The 21,774-nt window shown below is 39.1% G+C and overlaps 1 protein-coding gene across 1 annotated transcript in view; it reads right to left on the bottom strand.

Annotated features, from left to right (window-relative positions):
• Positions 1-21,774, bottom strand: part of itfg1 (integrin alpha FG-GAP repeat containing 1) — a 435,759-nt gene that overhangs the window by 341,563 nt on the left and 72,422 nt on the right. The window contains exon 7 of the mRNA XM_039763123.1: positions 16,214-16,272. Coding sequence (XP_039619057.1) covers positions 16,214-16,272 — 59 coding nt within the window. The remainder of the gene's footprint in view (positions 1-16,213; positions 16,273-21,774) is intronic.

Genomic DNA, 21,774 nt, shown 5'->3' with positions numbered 1-21,774 from the left:
CGATCCCACACAACCCCCAGGAAATGCTAACCCCACTACTGTAATGATACAGTACATCGTAACTGAGATATTCAAGAGCTGAAAGACGTAGTGTCCGAATTGCCTGATCGTAAGGTAATCGGTGGGTTGAAGTTTGTGGAACAGGTGCAGCAACTACATAATATGTACAAACCCAGTGCGCCGAGTGGACCCAAGTGCTACGCAGAAAGATGGGCACCATTTGGCTACTGTCAATTATGGGCAGCATAATGGAGTACAGTGGCATTGGAATGAGGCATTGCCTCGTGGACAAAATAATGAGGGTCTTTCCTTGCCAAATGGGAATCTGTGAAAACTGCAATAGCTGCAAAATATAAAAAGGGCACCGACTGATACCTTTTCAGCTGCCAAACAAAAGAAAGATGAGACAGTAGATGAATGGGCACACCGCATTCAGGACTTGTTGACAAACCATTCTGGCTTAGACAGCCCAGATGACCGTAACAAGGCAGGAGTTCCTCCTTTTCTGTCAGGACTCAGAAGTGATATTCAAAATAAAGTACGCACGTCCTGTATTTGGATGGGAAAGTGCCACTTTTGATGAAGTTAAAAAAAAGACACGCGGAGCATGCTGAACGACAGACTAAACAAAAAGAGTCAGACACTCAGACCAAGTTAATCGCGGCACAAATGAATTATTATGCAGGTGGAGCTCAGGCAGGGGGAGAGGACGTGAAAGACGTGGATTTTCCGAGAACAGGGGCGAAGCCGGGGGAGAGGTCGTGGATTTTTACTCCCTAATCCGAATTCTTCGTCTGCTCAGCCGCCTCTCCCCTCAGATCAAGCACCTACACATCTTGCCTGTTACGATGGGACACTTCTGCAGCAATTGCCCACATCAGCTTCCTCCCCGCCTTCCTTAACTGAACCTGAGGATATTCCTTTCACAGGGACCCCAGCCACTCTTTTCAGTTGCCTTTGCTCACTTGCCATGGGACACAGATCCTTTATTGACTTTGCTGAATGGCACTAAAACTGCTTTTCTAGTCTGCCTCGAACGATACACTGACTGTTCTTAGTGCTTCTGGACAACCACATTTTTTACTGGTGTCTAAACCTCTTCGGGTTCAGCTTCATTTCAGTGGTTCCACTTTGATGCACCGTTTTTGTTAAATCAGCTCTGCCCTGTTAATCTGTTAGGAAGGGATGATGACTACGCTCTCCCTCTCTATTTCTCTAACCAAACGAGGGTTTCACTATTCTATTCCTAAATTCCTGTGCCAAACCTCCCCACACTAAGCCCTCTTTTGCAGCCTGGACCCTGAACATCTCCTCACACACCATTCTTCTAAAGCCCTACACTCTTATATTCTTTTCCCCACTTGCAAGTCCCCAACACCCTCCACTGCACTGCCCAGTACTTCCCTGCTGAAGTGGACACACCTTGGTTAGAATCTTTTCTCTCTTCAGGTATGAGCCCAGAGACCCTTCATATCCCTTGCATTTTTTTTCTCATGCACACACAGCTGCTGCTGTCAGTGCACTTCACATATTCCCAAAGCGTTTTCTATTTAGGAGGTTCGGTTCCCCATGTTTTTCTTTAGCCAATTATAGCACCGTTCACTGAGTTGAAATTGGGGATTGGGTGGAACAATGTTTCAATAGGACGGACTGGCTACATGTTGCTTCGGTATCTTTGATACCTCAGATCATTTGATAACTAAAGTTTGTGCTTCAAAATGATTTTTTAGTACATCGTGCATTTGTGCCGTCTTTCCCTTTCTGATTTTTCATTGCAAACCGCCTCTCCCACTTGGCTTTCCTCACTTCCCGATGCACTTTGGTCCCAGGGGAAAATGATTATGGAAGGATAGCACACTGTGAGCCACTGGTGATTTACCCAAAATCTCCTTCGCCGCATCGCTCCCAGTATCCTCTGTCTCCAGCAGCAGAGGCTGGCATCTCCGCCGTACATTCCGATCTCGTGAACGTGGAGCAATCATTCAAATTAAACACTCTCCAGTCAACTCCCCCGTTTTACCTGTTTAAAAGGCTGACGGTTCATGGCGTTTTTGTTTAAGATCTTCGACACGTAAATTCTGCAGTTTTTCCTAGGGCACCTATTGTTACTAATCCTTCCACTATTCTTTCTACGATACCCTCGTCCGCCTGTTATTTCTCTGTTATTGACTTTGCTAATGCTTATTGTTGTATTCCTTTGCACCCCGACTCTCAATTCTGGTTTGCCTTTACTTTCCAAAACCGCCGTTGGACATGGACCGTTATGCCTCAGGGATTTATTGTAGCCCTTGTGTATTGGATAAGCTCTTGCTCAAAATTTAAAAGGCTTTTGGCGGAAAAGACAGTGTATTGATACAGTATGTGGAATGTTGTGTAGTACTACGAAAGCAGATTGTGCACGGGATACTCAGCAATTGTTATTATTTAGCAGAAAATGGCCACAAAGTTTCTAAAACAAAACTGCAGTTAATTCAAACAACTGTGAAATATTCAGGTCATGACATTTCTTGTGAAACGAGAGCTCTCTCTCTCTCTAGCGACCGTATAAACACCATTCAAAATCTTCCTAGACCAAGACATGTTACAAAGCAACAGGTTGTGTCTGTATTAGGCATTATAGGATACTGCCGGCAATGGATTTTAAACTTCAATGAAAGAGCACAGCTTTTGCAAACTTTAGCGGTCACCCCTGATCTCCCCCTTTCTGGTCAGGTGGCATGGAAAGATCAAGCTGGGAAGGCTCTATGTAACTTAAAAAAAAAAATGCCCTACTGTTTGCATGCGTTGGGACTGTTGACTATCTCGTCCATTCACTCTGTTTGTGGACGAAAAGGGGATATATGAATGCATTTTTACACAACTCCATGGAGAAAAACAAAGGCTTAGCCTATTTTTGAAAAATTGGATCCAGTGGCTGTGGGACATCCAACCTGTCTCAGAGCTGTAGCAGCCACAACAGAGGCCGTGCTAGCCAGTACAGATATGTGCTCATGAGCCCCCTAGTGGTAAAAGTGCCTCACGCCGTACACTCCATTTTAGTACAGGCTAAAACCTCACATCTCACTACTGCTAGGGAAATACACTACCAAAATATACTCTGTACATTGTCAAACGTTACCATAGAAAGGTGCTCCACCTTAAATCCAGCTACATTGCTTCCAACTGAAAATCAAGGGGACACAACTGTCATGATAAAATAACTAAGGTTATAAAACCTAGACCAGACCTACAGGAAACACCCTTAGGAACAGGAGAGATAATTTTTGTGGATGGGTGTTCTTTATGATTGGAAAATGGAACACCTTCAACCAGCTATGCAGTGGTCAAAGGTGACCACCTGCTGGAAGCAAACCGAATTTCTTCAAGTTTAAGCGCAGGCAGCTGAGTTGATAGCTCTCACCGAGCTTGTCAGTTGTCAGAGGGAAAAATTGTAACTATCTATACTGATTCTAGATATGCTTTTGGAGTCTGCCATGATCATGGGGCATTATGGAAACTCAGGGATTCAAGACCAGTACTGGCAAGCCCATTCAACATAAAAACTAAAAGAATCCCTCTTAGAGGCCATAACGAAACCATCAAAGCTAGCGATCGTTAAATGTCAAGCTCACATAGGAAAACAGGATCCTGTCAGTAAAGGAAACAAATTAGCTGATCATTTTGCTAAACGGGCTGCGTATAATAACACACCAATCTTTTTATTCCAACAGAGAAATGACCAGGACACTGATAATCAAATTATTTCTTTACAGAATGCAGCCACGGACACAGAGAAGAGAAAATGGTCCAAAGAAGGGTCCCTCTCTGATGGAGTCTGGACCCATAAGCAAACTAACAAACCTTTCCTCCCAAAAGCTTCTTTCCCAGGTATGGAAAAAATGCCCATGGCCTAGACCATGCTGGAAAAGACGCCATGGTTCAAGATGTTGAAAAATATTGGGAAGCTGTAGGTTTCTCTACATATGCAGAGCAGTTCTGCAGGTGCTGTGCATTATGTCAAAAGTTTAATGTAGGAAAGGGCACCCAGGTAAGTCCCGCCATTACACCTAACCTAATGGGTCCATTCGAACACCTTCAAATGGACTTCATTGAATTAACACCATCAAAGGGGTACCGATACTGTTAAGTAATTGTTGATGTGTTCTCCGATGGGTGGAAGCTTTCCCTTCCAAACATGCAGATGCCAAACCTGTGGCAAAAGCTTTGATAAAGGAAATCATTCCTAGATGGGGAATACCACAGAAATTACAAACTGATAATGGCACCCACTAAATTCCATTATAAATGAATTAACCACCTGGCTCCAGATAAATGTGCATCATTATTGCAAATACCACCCCCAGAGTGGAGGTATTGTGGAACGATGCAATGGTACCTTGCAATCTAAATTGGCTAAAATCTGTGAGCAAACAAATTTAACTTGGCCTGATGCTCTGCCTCTGGCCTTGATGGGATTAAGGGGAAGAACACATTGGCAGTTAGGGCTGTCGCCATTCGAAATTCTGACCGGATGGACCATGCCAGTCGGCATGGTCATAGGTAATGTTACACTGCATACTGTGGACAATGATCTTCTTTCCAGTCTTACAGGTCTCCGAGCTTCTCTGAAGGAAGTCCACGAGCAGGTGAATCAGGCCTGGAGAACTAGTCCTCCATCAAAGGACTCCCCGATTCCATTAGGAACCTGGATTCTGGCTAGAGATACTCAAGGAAACATTGGCATCACCCTCGGTGGAGAGGACCGTTCCAAGTTCTGCTGTAGACACCACATGCTGTTAAAGTTGAGGGACTGCCTGCTTGGATTCACATCTCACATTGCAAAAGATGGCACCCTTGATTGTGGTCCTACTATGTCTTTCCATCCCCTTGTCGACTGCTCTGGTCACCTTGACTTTTCCTTTCGGAATCACCACATCAGTTCAGGTGGATTTCTGTTCTATTATTGACTGTGGGACTGATCGAAAATCCAGTGGAACTGGTCTGACAAATGTGTGTGTGTAACTGTTACAAACTCTGGATTCAGAAGTAACTGTGACATGTGGGACTGGGTTTTGGCTAATACTGGAACTGATGACTGGGGTTTATCAACCCTATAAGGCCCAGAAGTATGGTCTGAAATATCGTTTTCTAAAAGGACATGCCCCTCATGAATGTGCCGAATACCATTGTAACCCTTTGATCATTACTCTGAAGAACCCTTCTTTACATGATTCAGGAACCTATATTTTAGGGGCATATGTATCTGGAATAGATCCTCTAGGGAGATTTCAAATTAAGGTTGAGAACCCTGTTACTAACACCTCCCATTTCCCCACACACACACCTCTCTCTCCTACCCCTGGTCCAAACCCCCCCCTGTCAAGGTCATGAATATTTCCACCTCTTCTTCCACTTTTTCTATTGAAATTGGGTATGGGGATCAGAACCGTTGGCTGCAATGGGTATGATATTTGGCTAGACAAGTGAATCAATCTGATTGCTATGCATGTGCTATAGCTAGGCCACATTTGGCCACTGTCCCTTTTCCTCTTTCTAACATATCTGATCCTACTGGCCTTCCTTGCCTACTTGCCCTTTTTATCTCTTCCTCTATTCCAATCGACTCTAATTACATTACACTTTCCCTTCTTTTTCCCCCTACTCTTCCCATGACTCCCCCGATATTCCAGCCTGATGAAGGTATTTATACCTGTTTTTTTAGAAACCTCACTTCCTCTCGTGGCACAAATGTTGGTAATATCCCATCCTCTTTTTGTTTCCAAACTTTTCCGATTAATTCTTCCTCTTTAGCTTCCAAATTATCAATTTTCTGATTACTCAGAATACTGATATTTGGTGGATGTGCCATAGGTCTAAATTGCTTGACATCCTTCCACCTGACTGGACTGGCACTTCTGCTTTAATACAATTTGTTATGCCTTTCCGACTTTTCCCTTTAACTGCCTTCCATGTGTCGACCATGTTTGGCCGACATCGTCAACCCCATTCTGTGGACCCTTCCCAGTTTTCCCTACATGGCCCTGGGGTGTATTTTGATTCCATTCGAGTCCCTCGTGGAGTCCCTGATAAGTTCAAGGCAAGGGACCAAGTTGTTGCCGAATTTGAGTCTATTTTTCCTCAGGTTACTATAAACAAAAATGTAGATTGGATTAATTACCTCTATTATAATCAACAAAGATTCTTAAATTTTACTAAAGAAGCTGTTGAAGGTATCCATGAGCAACTTGATAAAACATCCCTCATGACCTGGCAAAATCGATTGGCTTTAGATATGCTCTTGGCTGAGAAAGGAGGCGTTTGTGCTATGTTTGGTGATGCATGCTGTACCTATATCCCTAATAATACAGCTCCTGATGGATCAATCACCCGTGCTTTAGCTGATTTGACATGAACTAGCTACTAATTCTGGCATTTCTAATCCTTGGGACAAATGGTTTATGTCCACTTTTGGGTCCTGGGGCCAATGGCTTAAATCAGTTTTCATCTCTCTTACGGTTGCTTTAATTGTTCTCCTGCTTGTAGCTTGCTGTATTGTTCCCTTGATAAGATACATTGTATCCAAGTATTTTACTGCCTCAATGGCAAAGGCTTACTTTTTACACAAAGAAAAATGCTTCAGATCAGCACATCCACCCCACACTCCTCCGCCCACTCCACTCCATCCTCCTCTCCTACCCTTTCCTACTCAACTCTCCCTGATCAAATATTTTTGTTTGCTAAAAAAGGGGGGAATGTGGAAGACGAATGTTCTCTTCGTTCCCTTGTACTAATTCATGTCTGAGAAGTAAGCTTTACAAAACCATGTAATAGCATGCTTTGTTTTAGCAAACAGAAAAATGTTTGTGCAAAGGACTCAAGGTCTGAGCATTCCACACATGAGTCTGCCTTATCACGTTTTCCCTTAGCTTACATCTGAACGCCATAACAAAAGGAGCCAAGAAATCAAGTTGCACAAGGGGCGTTGAAGGGGCTAAAGGTTTGTGTATAATAAATGTGTTGACTGTTACATTTTATAATGATATTAAATTACGCATTCTAGGGGTATAAAACTGGACCCCACCCAACAGACGGGTTCAGAAGAGCCCTGACGCGTGTCATGTATATTTGATTGTCTGCTTTTCTGAAACTCTTCTCACCGTGACTCTGAAAATAAAGCTGCTTTATAACCGCACCTGCTGTCGGGTCTGAGATTTCGTCCACAACTGTTTATCATAACCGCCAAAAACAAAATAAACAGTGTTTTGTATAGTAGACAATATATGTGTAACACGTATGTCTGTTTGTTTCCTTTTCACTAGTTATTTAAAGGAATATACTATAATTGGCTGTGGTGGGTTGGCACCCTGCCTAGGATTGGTTCCTGCCTTGTGCCCTGTGTTGGCTGGGATTGGCTCCAGCAGACCCCAGTGACCCTGTATTCGGATTCAGCGGGTTAGAAAATGGATGGATGGGACTATAATTGGTCATCTGTGATTGTATAAAATTCAGTCTGTCCTTTGGCAGAAAAAAGTGAACAATAGTTTTAATTATAAGTTGAGTAAGACTAAAAGGCAATTAACACATTTTTACTAAAGTGCAAGAGCTGACTTTTAAAAGGGTAATTAGAAATCTGAGAAAGAGCTTCTTTTGAACCTGGGGTAACTGGAAAGCTTCTGTTATCATTGAGAAAGCTTAAGAAATGCAAATTTCAACAATCTGCAAAGACCCAAGGCAGCTCAGAGAAAGTGCTCATTTTCTCACTTTTACAATTTTTTTTGCAGCTTACTATAAAAGCCTTTGGAAAATATGTTCATGATATCTGGGATAATAAGAAGGGATTAAACCATGTACTGTATAAACTGTAAAATATTAAAAAGTTTTTTTCTCAATCCCTGGTAAAGCTTACAAAATACACTTTCTGTGAAAAGAATAATGTATGAGTTTTAATACTTTAAAACTGAAATAAGTAAGACCCTAACTGTACTTTACAGAAGTAGTTCAGAATTGGAGAGGTAGTAAATAAACAATTTGTATCACTCCATCCTTGTAATGTGTAGTTTAATTGTGAATCTCATATAGGCGCCATAGATATTAGGTCTATACCAGAAAAAAATAAAAAAATATTCTACGTGATCAGCACTGCAAATATCTTCTAGGCATTACAGCCTGATCATGGAATGCAGGTCCTATCTATTACAAATATCATACTGGAGGGACAGAACATGTTATGCATTGCTCTGAATGCGAAGCCCCACTGATTCTGGTATCTTAGCATGCCCTGGAATCCTGGGCATCTAGTAGCTCATAAACTGAACGAAAACCAACAGTGAATGAGTCACGTACACAGACACTTGAAAAGGTACAACCAATGACTAATGAATAATATTTCCTGAGGAAGTTGGCTTTCTGTATCTGGATATGATGTTATTAAGAAAAGGAGCAACCCTTGAACAACCAGTGTAAATAATTGAATAAATAGTCAGAAAATCAATAATGTCTTATTTGTCATCTTTATATCATTTTGAAGACAGCATTATTGAAATAATCAATCCAAGTGCTAAACTAACTTGTTTTGTGATGTGGCATGTAATTAAGAGTTACTTTGTGCTTTTGTCCAATTAGTGTTTTGCTGCTTAGGGAGCTTGGATTGTCCATAACAAATGACTCCTTGTCATTTTCTGATGACTACAGAATTGTAAAAAACAATTATATATGTAACTAGCTGAAACTATACTTTGTGAAGTCAAATCAGGGACTTAGATACTGTGCTTTAGGCTTCTCAAACATCAAACTTGTGTGTGAATAATGACACCACCCAACTCATTATAAGCTGTTTATTTAAAATACAAATTAATACACAGGTAAGAACTTTTATATGATGTTGAGGGTATGCACCTAAAGCAAAAGTGACATCGGGTCACCGCACTAGTGCCAGAAGATGCAGCTTTCTTTATGAATACTAAATTCACAATATATATTTGTGCATAAATGTATATTGTAGGAATTCTATAGTATGTTTATGTATATCATTTTCACTTAAGGCCAAATGTGCATTGATACTGAATACTTCATTGTTTTAGTTTTTGAAGAATGACATTTACAAACTAATACTTTACAATCAAACTGAACAATTCAATGGAAACTTTTCTTACTTTGAATGATGCAGTCAACATCTAATTATGTAATGCATAAATTAAGAACTGTAAGACACTTATATCAGTCTGCCATGGATTGCCATGCAGCCTGTCCTGTTTTTTTATTAGCAAGTGGATTTCCTTTGTGTTATTATACTGTAGATCAAGTGTTATTTCTGAAAACCTGCTGAAAAGACTGTCACTGTCCTGTCACATGCTGTTCTATTTTATGACAATTAAATAAAACATAACTTTTCTAAGCTTTTGCATAAAACACCACACCTTGTATTTCATCAGCTTCATATTTTAAGTCACGGATACTTGATCTTCTGATACTAAACTTTCAGCAGCACAAACTGTGAATTTGGTAACTGACAATCCAAAAAAGAACACAAAACCACAGATGGTGAGACTGTGATCACTAAAACATAAAAATGCAAACTATTGCATATCTAAATAACATAAAAAATTATTAGTCTGAGTTTGTTTCCTGCCTTGCCCTTTGTTGGCTATAATTGGCTCCAGCAGACCCCCGTGACCCTGTGGTGAGGATATAGCGGGTTGGATAATGGATGGATGGATGGATGACTGGACAAAAGCTTCATGGTCCTAAAATCTATTACTACATATTGTAATTACACACAGAAAAAGGGTAAAATTTCCTTTTCTAAAATGTGGTGTGTTGATTACAAAAAGTAAGCATACTTGATTTGGTTTAAACAAATTGGTTCTTTTCAGTCATAATATGGTATACAATTGTTTAGTAAGTCTAAAATCTGACTAAAGGGAACATTAAATTTAATAGCCTGCAATACATGTCTGTTACATTTTTACAGGTTGTCTATAAGAAATTCACAGAATCATGTCACTATAATTTTTCAAAAATGCCCAAAATATCTTTAAATAATATCATAAACAAGTAAAAAAAAAACACACAAGTATTCTATGTATATGGAATTAAAATTTGTTGACTTAGAGACAGGTCTTAACTTGCTGATATTCTGCTAAAGTGGTGGTATACACTGAAAAGTGGTTTGCTGAATAAAAGATCTAATAAATGATCCCATTTTAATTTCCCCTTTGGAACAAATAAATTATAATCTCTCTCTCTATCTATCGTCACACATGCATGTTTAGGAGACAACTAAAGGGCTTGAGTACATGTAATTCCACACTGGACCAGGGGGTGGCGAAGGCACTAATTCTCCCTCTCGATCTTTTGCAGACCATTCTAAGGAAATCCCGCCCGGCTCTGGGCAGCCAACAACATCACTTCCAGTTCCGTTCCTGATGACATCACTTCCTATACTGGCCTTTAAAGCTGCCATCTTGTGTATAATAAGTCAGTTCTGTTTTGGACTCTGTTGTGTGAACATGTCTTTTGTTTGGACTCAATTTTGTAGCCGAGAAAAATTATAAGGGTGGCTGCCCCAAACCTTCTCAGCATCTTATCGTCGCTTTTGTGACACTATCAATCTATCTATCAATCAATCTATCTGTCTGTCTGTCTGTCATTGAATCCCCTCAGGATTCTTGCACAACGACTACTTGACAAGAGCTAGCTGATACTTCTCTACAGGTAATGCCAGAAACTGTTCCAATACTGGCATTCTTTTGGCCGGCGGTGTAAGTACTGTAACAAAAGGCGCTATATAGGCGCATGACCTGACACAGGTAGACACGGAGGCACGTTTAAAAAGCACAAAGTCTTTATTTTTCTTCAGCTGTGGGACACGTCTTCCCTGTGCCACACAGCCCAAACACAGTCCCAAAACACAAGTACAAACCCAAAACAATTCTCTTCCTTTCTTTTACCACCACTCCTCCTCAAGCTTTGTCCCCTTCCTCCCAACTCTGGCTCTTTGAGTGGTGGTGGCTGGCCCTTTTTATAACCCACCCGGAAGCATTCCAGGTAGGGCTGAAGACTTGTCCATTCGGGCTGTTGGAAGCAGACAGCCCCCCCTAGCGGCCACCCCGGGCCCCAACCAAGCTGTGGAGGACCCCATCTCCCATGGAGTCCTGCGGGTGGTTGGGGAATCACCGCCAGCCAGGGAGGCTGCCACCAAGCGCCCCGGAGGAGGTATTGGACTGTCCATATAGGCTCCCTGGAACATAGGCAGCAGGGCATCCCTGCTGGGCATGGGACCCGGCTGTCCATCACAGTACAGTGATCCCTAGCTACATTGCGCTTCGACTTTCGCAGCTTCACTCTATCGCGGATTTTAAATGTAAGCATATCTAAATATATGCGGACAATGGGTCTTTTAATTTATGGTACATGCTTCCTCAGTTTGTTTGCCCAGTTGATTTCATACAAGGGACGCTATTGGCAGATGGCTTAGAAGCTACCCAATCAGAGCATGTATTGCATATTAAATAAAACTCCTCAATGACATATGATGTGCTTCCCGCGCGGTGCTTGATTGTTTGCTTTTCTATGTCTCTCTCACTCTCTCCATGACGGAGGGGGTGTGAGCAGAGGGGCTGTTTGCACAGAGGCTGTTTGCCTAGTGGATACGGAAGCTCCTCTAAAAAATGCCGCTTTATCACGGTGCTTCAGCATAATTAAAAGCACAAAAGCACGTATTGATTTTTTGATTGTTTGCTTTTCTTAGCGAGCGCTCTCTCTCTCTGACATTCTCTGCTCCTGACGCACACTCCTTTGAAGAGAAGATATATTTGCATTCTTTTAATTGTGAGTAAGAACTGTCATCTCTTTCTTGTCATGGAGCACAGTTTAAACTTTTGACTAAAGGGTGTTATTTCATGTCTAGAGGGCTCTAATAATGTTAACAGTGTAGGAGAGATTATAAGGGCATAAAATATATAAAAATAACCATACAAACATATGGTTTCTACTTTGTGGATTTTCATCTATCGCGGGGGGTTCTGGAACGCAACCCCCGCGATCGAGGAGGGATTACTGTACATTCATGGAAGCTGCACAATACTGGGCAAAGTCCAGGAAGTACAGTACTTGAAATGTATGAAAAATAGTTGAAAACCAATGGCTGTCAAGCTACCCCTGTATTTCTTTAAATGATTTTACAACTAAGATTTAAAAAGATAAAAATTAAAAATACAGTACACTGTAAAATGCTGAAGCACATTGTACACATATTCCCAACAGGAAAGTGCAGTGTGCATTTTAGGTAAATTAAAATATAAAACCATTGCATTTCACTAGCTTATGATTTTTTAACAATTTTTTGGTTAAGATAACTCAAGTTAAACTATTATTGTTCAAATTAAAACAGTAAATAACCTGCAGTGATTATTTAAGAAATCATTTTAAAATGTATCTTTTACATTTCAAGATACAGTTTATGTAGGAGTATAGAGTCAAAACGGAGGCCATCACTATATCAATAGTGTTTTCATTCACTTCAAGTACTTATTTAATGGCAGGGATCTTTTGCTCACATGTACAGTATCTTTTCCCTTTTAAAGCTGCAGGGAAGCAAATTTGTTCATCATCAATGCATGTTCTGCTGGCTGAAATTATGCAGCACAGAGGAATTTTAGCTTTAAAGAAGGTCATGTACTGTACCTGTTTCTCTAGTGAAAGGAGACATGCAGAGAAACACAAGTGTTGTAAAGTACTGTATTTTAATTGAGTAATACTGTACAGACATCTGCTGTTTTTTCATTAATTAATATTAAAATGAATGTTGTGCAGCATGTTTTTTTAAATAGATAGGCTGACATTTATCACAAATCATATCTTGACAGAGTTGGCAAGGGTAGTGTTTATGTTCAGACAAGACTGTCTCTGTGTTTAATATTTTTATAGAGGTTGTGAATTTCAGAATATACAAAAGCCAGCTATACTGACATGAGCAGAATATTTCCTACAGCTTGAATAAATCTTGCATCATGATGAAGTTTTCCATCTCTTCAAGTCAGCTGACTGAAAGGCAGAAGACAATTCTTATCACTTAGCTTGTCTATTTGACCTCTCCATTCTCAATATGGCAAATCTAAGAAGCCCATGGCATTCAAAGAGGAAAATCTTTTTACAGTTAGAAATATTATGATACACAATTCTTTCAGTCTGCAAGGAACTCTTCTAATGTACATAATCCCTCTATTAAATGCACACTACTACAGTTCGAAAGCGAAAACTATAATGAAATACTTTTCTAATTGAATAATTAAAAAATTAACCATAAAACAGAGGACAGCAAAGGGATTTCATTTAGATTTTGTGGACACAATTGACAAAATGTATGCTTTTAGTGTGGTTCTGTTTTAGCATGCAGATAAAGGACAACTTTTTCCGACAAAAATGTTTGTTATAATATTCTGCTTTTGTATCCCAACAATACCTAAAATACTACTTAATAAGTGTTTAAAATGCTCTCTATTTTGTATATGTGCTGACTGCCTGCAAGCACTCTTCTTTTTTATTGAGTACAATAAGTGGGTGGCACAATCGTGCGGTGGGTAGCACTACTGTCTCATAAATCCAACTTAATGGACTGATGTCTGTGTGAAGTTTGCATGGGGGTTTTTATTTGGGAACTGCAGTTTTCCAATCACACCTGAAATTGGCTATGTGCAAATGTGGGTTAGTGGGCCCTGAAATAGTCCAGCATCCCAACCATAAATGGTTGCTGCTTTACACCCAGTGCTACTCGGATATGCTGCTCCTCCTGAAACTCTTAATTGGATTTAGCAGAATTGAGAATGCTATCTTATGTAGCACTAATTGTTTACAATATTGACAAAACTGAAAAAAGTGTTTTGGTAAACTGTATTTTTAGGCTGTACTTTGTAATTCAAAAGTTAATTACTTAACAAAAATATTGAAGTCCTAAGCACATATTTACAAGTCAAACATCAGACAGTATAAAAGGAACTGATGAAAATTTCAAACTTTAGAAACCTAGATAGGAAAGTCAAATGTTTGAACCAAAGAAAACCTAAATAAAATTGTCAGAAGACAAGAAGATAAAATCAAAATAAGAACAGTAAAAGGGAGCAGCAGAACTTTGCTACCAAGGTTATTGGCATCCTGCATAAGCAATGGCAGCTGGTGCTGAATATAGCCCTCTGTTACTGCTGTACAGTTTAATGGGCAAAATCTGAGGGCAATTACCTAATCTGGGGTCTCGCCTCACAATGTAAACATTAACTATAACAAAAGAGAATTAAAACTAACAAAATGAAAAGAGAGACAATTAACAACAACACAATTATGAACAGAAAAAACAAAAAATTCAAAATGTCTTAGGAGAAATAGGAAAATGCAAAAGGGAAAACAACAAAACTCCATGGTGTGATGGACAGCAGACCATAAAAAATACCAGAGACCATTTAATTCAATTTAACTTAATTTAATGTTAGCACACACACACTTGAATGTAACTAAAACTACAGTTCAGAGAAGAAAATCAAAACTACAGTTTACCAATCATAATTGATTGGGAGGATTGAAAAAAACACAAAAGCTTTTGATGTGGCCCCTTCTAAATCTGATTAAAAACAACCCTTAAGTATTAATTAGACAGTGGATAGTATGACAAAGAAATAACAACTAAAATGTAATTTTTATCCAAAATTAGTAGCAAAGAATTCAATGAATGATAAAGGATGTTTAATGAGAATTCAGCAAGTGGTAATCATTGTACCTATTCAGACAGAAAGGAATTAAAAGTATAGCATTCCAAATCCTGATTTCCTCACTCTGTCAAACTGTTAGCTTCCGGGTGATAGCCGAACATCAAAATGGTTTTAAAGTCCATTTTGTCACAGAAGGATCAGCAGAATGTTTTTTTTCTGATAAGTCACATAATACTACAAAACTGCATTATTAATTAATACTATAAAACTATGCTTTTTCAGTTTTTTCTGATAGTCAAAGCATTTAGCCCCATGGCAGACCTCCGCCAATTTGAAGGGCAGTGTGTCAGCCACAACATGATACTATTTGAAGACGAATTAACAACACATTAGAAATGCTTGGATGTAGAAGTCATCTTCAAAATATTCTCATTGATGAAGAAATTCTAGGTAGTTTAAGATCTACTGAATGTCATGTCTGCACAGAAGGTCGTCTGTAAGTATGTCACATGGAATTTCCAGCCTCAGACGTTTACCAATAATGTGTGCATATGTGATTTTTTTTCTAAAGCTTTATTTTGCGGACATGGTGCTCAGTCAGTCTTAAACTACTACTGTCTTCTTCATCAATCTCAACATTTTGAAGTGCACTTCATGTTCAGAGCATTTCCAATATGTCACCAATTTGTCTCAAATAGTATTGACATCACTAAATGACCTTTGGCAGCCTACTATCTATAATCAGGGAAACATAATTGACAGCAAAGGATTAACAAATAGGAACACCACAAGCCAGGTGGTCTTTGTCTTGATTGACAGGTGAAAAATTTATTATGAAAAAGAGGCACTGGGAAATAAATAAGAGCTGTTTGGAAATGTTCCAGTCGGAAAAGTCTCACTGTGAAATAAAATTAGCCTTTAAAAATAAGGCCATTGTGATACTAAACAGAAAGGGATGATAATTGCATTTTTATAAAGGGCTTGACTTCAAGGACCTACCCCACCAACTCTCAAGTGGAATGCAAACTCTACTCTCCCTGTAACTCATAATAACTAGCAAAAATATGACCCAATTGTCTGCAACAGAAACATAATTTCTCTGCTGCTATTTGTTCATGTTCAGAGAGGCTTACTGGTTTTGTTTCCCTCCAATGGTTCTACAGTAAGCTTTTCATCAAGTAATGAATGTGAAACAACCCATGCATGGTTGTGTTCTAATTTGCCAAACTAATGAACTCTTCCAATGTTTTCCATAAGTTGTGACTTACAAGTTCATCCTTTATTTTACGCGCTAAGTCTTTTTAAAGAGAGAAATTAAGACAGCCAACCCGCCTAACATACAGAATTTTACTATATACTCATTAATGGGCTTGTTACCCAAGAGACAGTGGCAGATTATTAACCCAGAATCAAACCATGCTGGGACACAATGTTTAGTAACTCCAAGAATCCAAATGTCTCGATTTGATGATGAAAGTCCTTCTCTATTACTTAGTATTTAGAAGAAAATACAAAAATAAACATGAGAAACATACCTTATTTGTCCATGTTTCAAAATAGGCACTACTTGAAGTTGTTGTGGTCAGGAACAGATCTACAAAATACAAAAATACTTGATGATACTTCCTTTTTTATGAAAAACGAAAATTGGCATTAAAAACACAGAGTAACAAAAAACTGATAACGTATCCTTTTGTATATCATATCTGTAGCGTGCAGCAAATACAATTAATAATTTAAATGAAGATATCATAAACACAACATAGAAGTTTCTAAATTTACAGTAAATATACATAGATTTAGCTTGCATACATTCATAAAAAATAATTTTAGCTTGTACTGAGAATAGACTACATGAGACAATATAAGTTACAGACAGGGTTTCTGAAATGTAAACATATGGACACAAATGGGTATGCAAGATTCTTGCTGTATATAAATTGTACTGTTTATTGCCAAAATGCTGTAAACAATATTGAATTTAGCTGATAAAAAGGTGTACGGTAGCAAATCCGGCAGATGCTGTGTATTTGTCTTCATTGTTTAACATCTGAGTGCTAATAAGATGGTTGTCAAACTATCCACCCTTTTGATTTGTTTTCTTCAAACTAAGTCACCTAGGGAACAGCTAAGGAGCTAGGGCTGCAACTAATGATTATTTTGGTAGTCGACTAATCATTCAATTTTTTTTTTTCGATTAGTCACGATTATTTCATGCCTGGCTATTTTGATGCCTACGACCTGTGGTTGCACATCCTGTTCTGGGGCCTCATGTATAAACGGTGCATAAGCACAGAAATGTTGCGTAAGAACTTTTCCATGTTCAAATTGTGATGTATAAAACCTACACTTGGCGTAAAGCCACACACTTTTCCACGGTACCTCATACTTTGTCGTACGCAAGTTCACCTCTCGGTTTTGCAGACTGGTGGCACCCAGTGTCAAAGCAATGCTACTGTTCCTGTGTGGTTACTCCTTATTTTCCTGATGTGGCTTTATAAATACACTGAAACTAACCGCATATTGTTTATTAGTGTAATGCATCTGATTGTAAGTAACTTGTAACAATATAATGGTCCAGGGAATAGCCATAGTATTCCAAATACCATAACTGCTTTAGCGTTGTTACTCTCACTGCACCTTCTATTTCTTTCAGCTGCTCCTGTTAGGAGTTGCCACAGCGGATCATCTTTTTCCATATTACTCTCACTGCACCACTTGGTGTATTTATATCACTGTATCTGAGTGGGGAATCACAGCAGCAACTGATCGTAAAGAGAATTATCGGTATACAGCTTCAAGCACACGCTACCTCAGCCACGGCAAAACATTTCAAAGCCTTTCCTGTACGGGCTTCGCGGTTCAGAAACAGTTTCATCTCAAGAACTTTAAACACACTCAATCAGTTTCTCCTTGTAGAACTGTTTGTACTTACTGCATAAGTACAATTACCTCACTGTAAACTTGCACTACAGTTATAATATTACACAACCTGCGCAACTTTATAAAGAGCGTATTTACATATGATGACGATATCATTTTTAAGATGAAATGCAGCAAAATATGTTTATTATATTATACAGATAAAACTTTAACTTCATTTAAATAATCTATATTCTTCACTGGGACTGGCGTGAAGGACAGAATAATTAAACATGTACTACGAAGATATTTCAATGTTCCTTAAACGTCTTGAAGAATCGGCGCTCTAAGCTTACAGATGGCTTAACTTCTATTACAGAGCTGATTGTGTGGCGATCAGTTACTTGGAGAAAGAAAAGCAAGGACTGCAGGGCGGCCACGCCAATATATATTGAATATAAAACAGAAAGAGAAAATAACGACACAGCTAAAAACGCAGCGGCAAATTTCAACAAAAGTTAAACGCTTGTGTCATGAGCACGAGTCAGCTATGCAGTGTCCGCAACGGATGTGGCCAACCACCGTGCATAAGATACCATATTGACATTGGCGGGCAAAGGGGCCACCGATTCTTTCTCTGCCCAGGGCCGCCACAAGCCTAGAGCCGCCCATGAGTACTGCTGCAATAAATAATTTCATTGAAGGTCGCGCTTAATCACTGCGCTGTGAAACCCATGTTTAATAACGTGCTTTAACTCCTATCATCATGAAAATGATATTACGTATACATCTCAGTATTTTAGTCATTCAGAGAGCTGTAATATCATGAATGTAATGGATTCTGTGTCCTGTCGGAGGAAGAGAGCCGGTTTAAGAAGCAAGTAGTGATTCACGCACATAGAGCACATAGAAGATCACATACAAAACAACGCATTTAACGTGCTATACTTTAATTACGATGTGATTTGAGAAACTGGTTAATTAAATGATTTTAAGATGAAGTTTATGATGTTCTACTTTAATGACAAAATAAACTATGTGATTAAAGTGGAAATTTTGAGATTGAAGTTGACATTTTGTGCTTTTTCCCCACTGTGTGCCTTTTTTTCTCTGTACCCTAATAAGCTTTCATATGACACTCAGACAGTGGGCTACAACTTGCCTTTTCACAGCGACTTTGATATGTGATTTCTTTTTTATTTCTGGCACTGTGTGACTTTGTGAACGTGAGCTTTCAAGTTTCTCCAACACGCTATGTCACTCGATCAACTTCCTTTTGTTGATTATACCACGGTTTAATTAAACAAATAGTATGTTTTTCCTTTGCCTCTACTTGGTATTCGCTGAAATTCTTATACTTTCCCCCGTGCTTTTCCCATTGTCTTTTCACAGAAGGCTGAGCTTAAGGGCGATTTACATTGATTTGCATATTCAAAGAGCCGTAATTCTGGGAGAAATTGGGGCGGGACTGCAGGCGCGTGCACGAGCGTTACTTTTCACGCTGACCGGGATTTACGTAGCGGAAGAACGTGGAAGTTGGAGTACGCACAGATTCCTGCATCTGGATTTTTCTGTGCGTAAGCACATTTCGGATTTTGTGCTTACACCATGTTATAGTGCAAATTCTACGCACGGCATTATGCAGATGTTTTTATATTAGTGTGACCATCACAATAAAAAAGAAACACATTAAACAATCCAAACTAAAGTGCACATAAAAAAAGTGTATTTTACTTAACCAAAAAATACATCATTAAAACTGAAACGTTTTTCATATTTTAATAATAAACGACAAAATGTAGACATAAACTATGTAATGTGTAAAGCCTGAAGAGCAAAGATCAAAAAAACACTTTCACAAAAGGTTCAAGGACAATACAATAGCTTCCGTGGTGCAGCGGTAAGAATTGCTGACTTATAATCAAGAGTTTCCCGGTTCGATCTTTACTGCCTTGTATAGTTACTGTTTTGAGTAGTGAGTTGCTCTTATTGTTAATATTATATAATAAACACATACAATTGATTTGCATCTGTAACAGTCACTGTAAATGTATAGTACTTGTAAAAGTTACCATTTTTTTTTTCACTTTTATTCTCTCAGTCACGATCACAACACATACTACCACCCCCCAGGGATCTGACGCTGTTACCTTTTATCTGAAATTGAGAATAACTGCAGATGTAAGTGGTGTTTTGAGACAATCAAACTGGAAATTCTCTGACCTGGATGGATAAAAGCTGACACACAAATGCTAGCGAATCTGCCTTATTCGTATCTCATTGTCACTTGATTTTTTTATTCAATTTTATTGAGTGTTCCTGCTTACGCTGAATTAGTATGTGCCTTATGGCACGTGATGTCAAAGCCGCACTGACAAAGGTATATATGATATTTGGAATTATTCATTTTATGACCTTATAGTGCACTTCGGAAAACACTGTGGTACGAATGCAATATTATTCATATTCATTCGCGTACCTTCTTGCGCTTGTAATCAGTGACAGAGTTTTTTTTTTTTTCAATCTTGCCCAGTCTGCACAGGACTCCAGGACATGCAGAGGAAAGAATGTTCCTCTGCAAGGTGTGCCATGAACACTCTTCTTTTCTGCCTTGCACAGTACATGTGTTTTGATCGGTGACAGGTCAAGCTTGTTATAGGGCAAGCAACCGGCCACCTGCGTGCTGCTGCTAGCAATGAATAAGCTCAATGCCTTCTGGTGTCAGCGTGCAGCACCAGGGGAAAAAAAAAGAAAGAGATAAATATATGTGACATTTTGAAGAAATCATTGAATGACCTAAATAGTACCATTCAGAAAACATCATCATACTAATGCAATATTATTTGAAAACGAATAGATCGGGTGTAAATTTGTTACTTGTAAAAGTTAGCTTTTTTCACTTTTATTTTCTCAGTCTCGTTCACACTCTCCCTCCCCTCCTGATCTCTCCCTACCTAACTAACAGCACCAGCATAAATTCTCAAGAGACAGTGGCATCACAGCTCCAGGATGCTTGCATTTCAGATGCTCATGCATCGTGGTGGTGCAATAATAAAAATAAAGCTCCGCTTTACATAATCTGCATTCAACTTTTTTTTCTTTTTCGGTGAAGTGCTCCCTCACTTTAGAAAGTTTCTGTCTCAATTTTTTTCCATTACCTTCCCCCTCCTCTATCTGACTCGCCATTGCAACCCTGTTTATTTTCCTCTACATTCTTCTTCTCCTCAGACTTTCTTCTTCGTTGGCAGGACTGTGTGCCATCTTGACAAAGTGCATTGCAGTTACAAAAACCAATGTGGTTCTTTGTGACTGGAGCCTCTATTGAAGGTCCTGTTTATAACGTGTCGACAATAAAAAATCTGTGTCGACGATTTGTAGTTGATGTCATCAATTACGTCGACTAATTGTTGCAGCCCTATAAGGAGTCAGAAAGAAAACGCATGCAACAGACAAGAAATGTACCAACTTTTCTGTTCTACCAGAGACTTTTATTATGATCGTGATGTTAATGATATTGCCCTGTGGTGGGCTGGCGCCCCGCCCAGGGTTTGTTTCCTGCCTTGCGCCCTGTGTTGGCTGGGACTGGTTCCAACAGAGCCCCCAAGGTCCTGTAGTTAGAATATAGTGGGTTGGATAATGGATGGATGGATGTTAATGATATGCTTTATGACTCTACAACTACTTACAGTATATATTTCAAGTTAGACCATCATTCAAAGCATCACAACATTTGAGTTGGTGTTTTTTTTTTGTTCACATTAGGCTCAAGGAAAATAGATTTAAGTTTAACAACCAATTAAGAACCATTTATTCATGGAGTCTGTGCCCCATGCAAAATTCAACATTTCAAACTATATTGGACCAAGCATTCAAAGAAGTTACAGAGGAAAGTATATGCAGAAAAAAAATGTATTTCAGTTGTGAACAGTACTGGCATTCATCTATCCCCAAAATAAGCCTACTTATTTGGAGACCAGAATCTGCTCTGGACACCACAGGTACTCCAGGCCATTGCAGGACATTCACAGACACACACCAACACTCAATTTTACTGGACAATTTGAGCGATCAAATTAATTTACTGCATCTACTGTATTTTGAGATTTGATGAAACAAGAGTATCTTTACAAAATACAGTAAGACTGAAAACCAAATGTCAAAAATGGAATTTGTGGACAATAATACATACTTTATGTGATGAATCGGTTATTCTAAATACTTTTTTGAGTTTTGA

The sequence above is a fragment of the Polypterus senegalus genome, chromosome 9 (genome assembly GCF_016835505.1).
Source record: "Polypterus senegalus isolate Bchr_013 chromosome 9, ASM1683550v1, whole genome shotgun sequence".
Taxonomy (NCBI): domain Eukaryota; kingdom Metazoa; phylum Chordata; class Cladistia; order Polypteriformes; family Polypteridae; genus Polypterus; species Polypterus senegalus.
Note: the sequence above shows the minus strand (reverse complement) of the source record. Positions and strands in the feature narration are given on the sequence as shown.